Source organism: Trachemys scripta, chromosome 1 (genome assembly GCF_013100865.1).
Source record: "Trachemys scripta elegans isolate TJP31775 chromosome 1, CAS_Tse_1.0, whole genome shotgun sequence".
Classification (NCBI taxonomy): Eukaryota; Metazoa; Chordata; order Testudines; family Emydidae; genus Trachemys; species Trachemys scripta.
In genome coordinates, this window is record NC_048298.1 from 129,430,796 (window position 1) to 129,436,536 (window position 5,741).

The window sequence follows — 5,741 nt, forward strand, 5'->3', positions numbered from 1 at the left end:
GCCCTTTATTGTAGCATTCCTCCTTCCACCAATTCCAATAAGGAAGGTGACTACAAAGCCTTTTGTTTCCATTCTCTCTTGAATTGGTCACCTGTTGTTGTTTAGCACACTGTAAAGATTTCTGGTTAAGATCATACTGATTGCTGATATTTCAGACAACTCTCCCTAAACCATGCTATGAATTAGGGCCTCTTTCTCTCCTTTGGAGAGACAATAAATTGGCCATCAGCCCATTTCCAGTCCTCTCCCACTGGAGGAAACATTCATTTTAGAGGTCAAGCCATTCACCAAAAGAAATACAGTAGAAAAGAAAATGTAAAAAAGAAAAATACATTTATTGGTAAGAACAGGCAGTTGTTAAGTGCACCTTCAGGCCTACAAAGACATTTCAGCACATTTAGTGCAAAGGGGTGAGAGTTTTTTGTCAAACTTGCCAAAAATGCATGCCTATGCTACATGAGGTTAATCCCTGTACTCCATACTTATTTAGTTCCTTTGTAATGAGCTATAATTGGGTAAGCAACATTCAGACTCCCCAACCACCCCAAACCCTAATGATTCACCCTATCCCTTGCTAATAAAAGACCCACTGCATGCAGCATTTTTCTCTTTATACATGCAGAATAACCATCCGTCTGGTAGTTAAACGAAGGTGCGGCTACCCAACTACTGTAGAAACCATGTTGCTAAAGTGAGGCCTCGTCTCTCAGGTGCTACTTTCTGATCATCAGTCCCACAGCACTGAACTGATTATTGCTGTTTTGAACTGAATGCAGCATGCAAGTCAGTCTAACCATGGGAAGTTGCATCCTCGACTATGAAAGATTGTAACCACCAGATTTTAATTCTGGCGGGAAGGGTGAGTTGTGGGGGTGTGGGTTGGGAAGGAAGCTTTACCTCATCTATCTGGAGAGTTTAATGCCCTGTTTTATCAGATACTTTGCAGTTCTTTGAGATCCCTCTGTCCTGGATCGGAAAGTGATCATTAATATTAATAGAAGCCACACAGTGAGAAGTCAAGTCTTTCTGTAAACCTGGCATGTTAGACTTGTGCATAACTGCAGAGTTAATTTGTTTTTAGATTATACGTGCCTTGATACGTAGATGATGGGGGTGGGAGTAAGAGGGGGCCTGTACAGTGGGAAATGGCTCAACTGCAGCTGGCCACATGCTATGTGCAGAATAAAGATTCTCAACTTTGTCCTTTAAAAGGGGGGGGGGGGGGGGGAGGATTAGTGCCTATGTTGGTTAAGATTGAAAGTTGTCATCTTCCAGGGCCTACTGGTCAAGGCTTGCATACTGCAGAAGATTCCTTTTCCCAGCATTGCTACCATCCATCAGGTCACAGTGGGGACGGATGGGAGATGCTTGAAATATCTGCAATGGGATTTAAAATCTATTGGGTTGCTGAAGGAGTTTAGTGAAAGGGTGAGGGGGACAGGGATGTGTGCTTGGCTGGGAAATGGGAAGCCTCTCTCACCTACCTCCTGGGGAATCCAAGGGGAAAGAAAGGTGCAGCCCTCCAATCTGGTTGCCTGCCTGGTCGATGCTGCAGTAAATGATGGTCCTTCGTTCCTCTTGTGTTCTGCCCTTCTGGGGCAGGCTGCCAAAGAGTCATCTCAGGGAAGGAAAGGCAAAAACGATGAGGGCAGCGCTGTCTCTATAAACAATCTGGGGAAACTTTGAGTCTTGCATAAACATGATTGTGACTTATTTGGCAGAGGCAAATGCTGAGCCCCGCAGCATCACATTGCCAAGGGAAAAAAGATGTCCTCGGGCGCTGGTGGTTTTTGCTCTCCTCTTCTCTGTGTATGTGTGTGCTGTGCCTGGAGATAGCACAGTACATTCCTGATTGTGTGTTGGTGACTTGCCTCTTCCTTCACTACTTATGATCAGCTCTATTCAAGGAGGCACTTTTAGCGATTCAGTAGATAAAGGATAAAGGCACTAAGCAACTATCTAAATCAATCTGTTGAGTCTCTTCAGTGAGTTTTAGGGAGTATAAAAGTCTATAGACCTCAAATAATGACTGCAAAAGAAATCTGCTACTGCGATTTGGATGTATACAATAGATAAGTTTCATTTACATTCTGAGAATGCACCAAAAGGCATTTCACCTACAAAGAATACTAGTTCTTAGCTGTTGCTATCCATAACTTGACTTCTTAATTTTCCATATAGTTTTCCCTTTAAGGGATGGGATATGTTCCTTTCCAACAGTGCCTGGACAGAAGCCAACACATTTCCCTGAGCAATGCAGGAAACTCATCAGGTCTCTCTATTCAGTTCTTTCTGGCCCTCAATCCAACAAGTGCTTTATTATTAATTAATTATTATTATTATTACTGAATTCATGCATTAATTAATTCAAGTTACACCTTAGTCATTTAGGCCATAATGCTGAATATTTGAACATGCTTTGATCTCCAAAAGTTATTGTTCCCGTTTGACTAACATACATACTTAAATACAGTACTTTAAATTACTAATCAAATATTTAATAAATTAAGGAGTGCACTTTTGGTGAATGCAAATCAAGAAGAAAAGAAAAAAGAAAAAAGAAAGAACCTATTTTTAGAAGATTCATTTCAAACAAAAGCTTATCCCCTATTGTCTGAGGTAATGTTTCAGGCATGCGATTATAAAGTAAATAGTATCAAATTCAGACATGCTTATATTAAACTCCATTGTGCTATCTTGCAACAAAGGGGCTAAAAGTTTTGCTTCCAGTCCTGGAGAGGGAAAAAACATGTGTTTAAACCATCTGCAGTTAAGAAAACTTAGCAGCATTGCAGATGTTTTGTCTTTTTTATAGAATAGTTCTTCTATGTTAAGGGTGTATACAGCAACAAGACCAGGCTTAAGTGTATTTTTAATAAGGTGCTGCATGATTTTGTAGATCGGAACTACATCATCTTTCACAAAAGAGGGGAAATTCATACTTCAGTTGATCAAAACAGCAGCAAATGCTTGCTGCATATTTTTTGCTGAAGTTTTTATCTGATGCACTTTCTTGGATGCATTGTGCAGTTTTGCAGAATATTTTACTGGAATCCATGCATATTTTTATATCTCTAAAATTGTCTGTGTTTTGTTTAAAATTAAGTTAAACAAGCAACAAGGATGAAAAAATAAGTTTAGATTTAGAAGCATATGATTGATATTTATCACTAGCCTAGTTCAAATAGTTATCATTGACCAGTTGGAAAATACCCTTTAAAAATAACCAAAAACGTTATCTTTCATGGATCCTGAAAACTTCTTGATCGCTGAGCAAAAATTCGCAATGCAACAATGCATTTACGAGGTAAATAAAGCATTCAAAGACTACTAGTAAAGCATCTACAAAGTGTGACTGTGTCACTTAAAGTCTTCAAGCTGAGAGTGTTTTTTGTTTTGGTTTTTTTTACACATCAGTCAGCAGTTTGTTTTTATTAACACAGTTTTGATTGGCTATGGTGCAGTTGCCAGTTCTGAGATTAGCCTCTCTAAAATTGTCTATGCTATTATTCATATCCTCTTCGATTTCCATGTACTCAGATTTGCTGATTGTGGAGGAGCTACGGCGACTCAGATCACTGTGAGATGCTAAATTGGGGGAGCTAACATGGAGTAACTGAGCCTGTTCTTCCCCTTCTGTTTCTCGGTGGTAGAAGTAGTTGAAGTTGGACACGATGACAGGTACGGGCAGGGCAATTGTCAGCACGCCAGCGATGGCACACAAGGAGCCTACAATTTTGCCTCCAATTGTCACAGGGTACATGTCACCATATCCCACAGTGGTCATGCTTACCACAGCCCACCAGAAAGCATCAGGGATGCTTGTGAAATGAGACTCAGGTTCTTCAGCTTCAGCAAAATACACCGCGCTGGAGAACAAGATCACCCCAATGAAGAGGAAAAAGATTAGTAAACCTAACTCTCTCATGCTTGCTTTGAGGGTTTGTCCCAAAATCTGGAGGCCCTTAGAATGTCTGGAGAGTTTGAAGATTCTAAAGACTCTTACCAGTCTGATGACTCTCAGGATAGCCAGAGAGGTGGCCTGCTCCCCCTTTTGGGTACCTTCCTGCTCAGCCATCTCAGTTCCTAAGGTGATGAAGTAGGGGATGATGGCCACTATGTCAATGAAGTTCATGATATTCTTGAAGAACTCAGGCTTGCTGGGACAGGCGAAGAAGCGCACCACCAGCTCAAAGGAGAACCAGATGATGCAAAGGGTTTCCACGATGAAGAAAGGGTCGGTGAAAATGTTGGACTTGTAGATCACGGTGGAGTTGTCAATGCGGTGCAGAGTCCCTGTAAAGTCCTTGTCCTCCTTCAGATCCGGCAAAGTTTCTAGGCAGAAGATGACTATGGAGATGAGGATCACCATGACTGAGATTATTGCAATGACCCTGGCTGGCCCGGAGCTCTCTGGGTACTCAAACAGGAGCCACACCTGGCGCTGGTATTCCTTCTCGGGCAAGGGCCTCTCCTCCTCCTTGATGTACCCTTCATCCTCCCGAAATTTCTCCATGGCCTCCTCACCTAGCTCATAGAACTTGATCTCCTCAGAGAACATGTCCAGAGGCACATTGACCGGCCTGCGGAGCCTGCCTCCAGATTGGTAGTAATAGAGAATGGCATCAAAGCTGGGCCGGTTCCGGTCAAAGAAGTACTCATTGCGCAATGGGTCAAAATACCGCATGCGCTTTTTGGGGTTGCCCAGCAGCGTGTTGGGGAACTGGGCTAGGGTCTTCAGCTGGGTCTCAAAGCGCAGCCCAGCAATGTTGATCACCACCCGCTCGCAGCACTCATGGTCATCATGGGCATCTGGCTGGTAGCTATCCTGGGGGTGGCCTGGCAGGACAGAGGTCTCATCCATGTTCTCTCCAGCCATCACTGTCATGGTGGCACAGGGGGTGGGGGAGTCTCAAGGGTATAGAGGGACACCTTGGGTGGGGGAGAGGAGTCTGAAATGGAGAGCCCCAAGAGGGGAGAGCCTCAGGGGAGAAGGATGGGGGGGTCTGGGATGCAAAGCCTTAGAGGGTGTAAGGAGGGATGGTGGATCCAGAATGAAGAGCTTTAAGAGGTGGGACAGAGGATGAGGATCAGGGATGGAAAACCCCAGAAAGGTGAAGGAGAACTAGATGAGGGGAAAGGGGTCTGGGATGGAGAGAATCAGGAAAGGGAGGGATAAGGGGTGGAGAACCTCAGAGGGGAAAGAGGAGAGGGGAGGGAGGCATGAGGGGTCCCCTGTGTGTGTCCCAAGGAAGAAGGGTTTGTGGGGTGTCAATCACACACCCCAGGCTGGGCTCCCCTCCCCAGCCGGTTCCTTTTGCCTTTAACGCGGTCCTTCTGCTTTTCTCGCTGACTCGACCATCACTGCTGCTGCTGCCACGGAGTTACCACCAAAATAAATAAATAAGAAGGGGGGCAGGGATGAGATTGCTTGCAATGCCAACACAGCAATTTCCACTGGCCTCCCGCCTCTTGGTTTTGGGGGATAAAGCTCGCTTCGGGGCAGTCGCTGGAGGCTGCAAGGGGAGAGAGGGGGAAAGTATATAGGTAAAAAACCACAACACACTCAGATGGGCTGGATTGGGAGAGGGGGGAGAACCCAGCAAGAAGCATCATGCTTTTCCCATAGTGTTAACACCCCTGTCCCCGCACATTCATACACCGGGCATCCTTCCGATGTAAGGACCTGGTCAAAAGCCCTCTGGAGGCAGGGGAAAGCCTCCCGGTAACTTCAGTGGGTT

The 5,741-nt window shown here is 44.6% G+C and overlaps 1 protein-coding gene across 1 annotated transcript; it reads right to left on the reverse strand.

Moving 5' to 3' along the window:
- Window positions 1–314: 314 nt before the first annotated feature.
- LOC117884482 (potassium voltage-gated channel subfamily A member 1) lies at window positions 315–5,510 on the reverse strand. Its single transcript, XM_034784907.1, has one exon. The coding sequence runs from the start codon at window positions 4,886–4,888 to the stop codon at window positions 3,407–3,409; it is 1,482 nt and encodes a 493-aa protein (XP_034640798.1). The 5' UTR covers window positions 4,889–5,510; the 3' UTR covers window positions 315–3,406.
- Window positions 5,511–5,741: the final 231 nt, after the last annotated feature.

Coding starts and splice junctions, on each gene's coding strand:
- LOC117884482 (XM_034784907.1), bottom strand. CDS start 4,888: ATGACAGTGATGGCTGGAGAGAACATGGATGAGACCTCTGTCCTGCCA.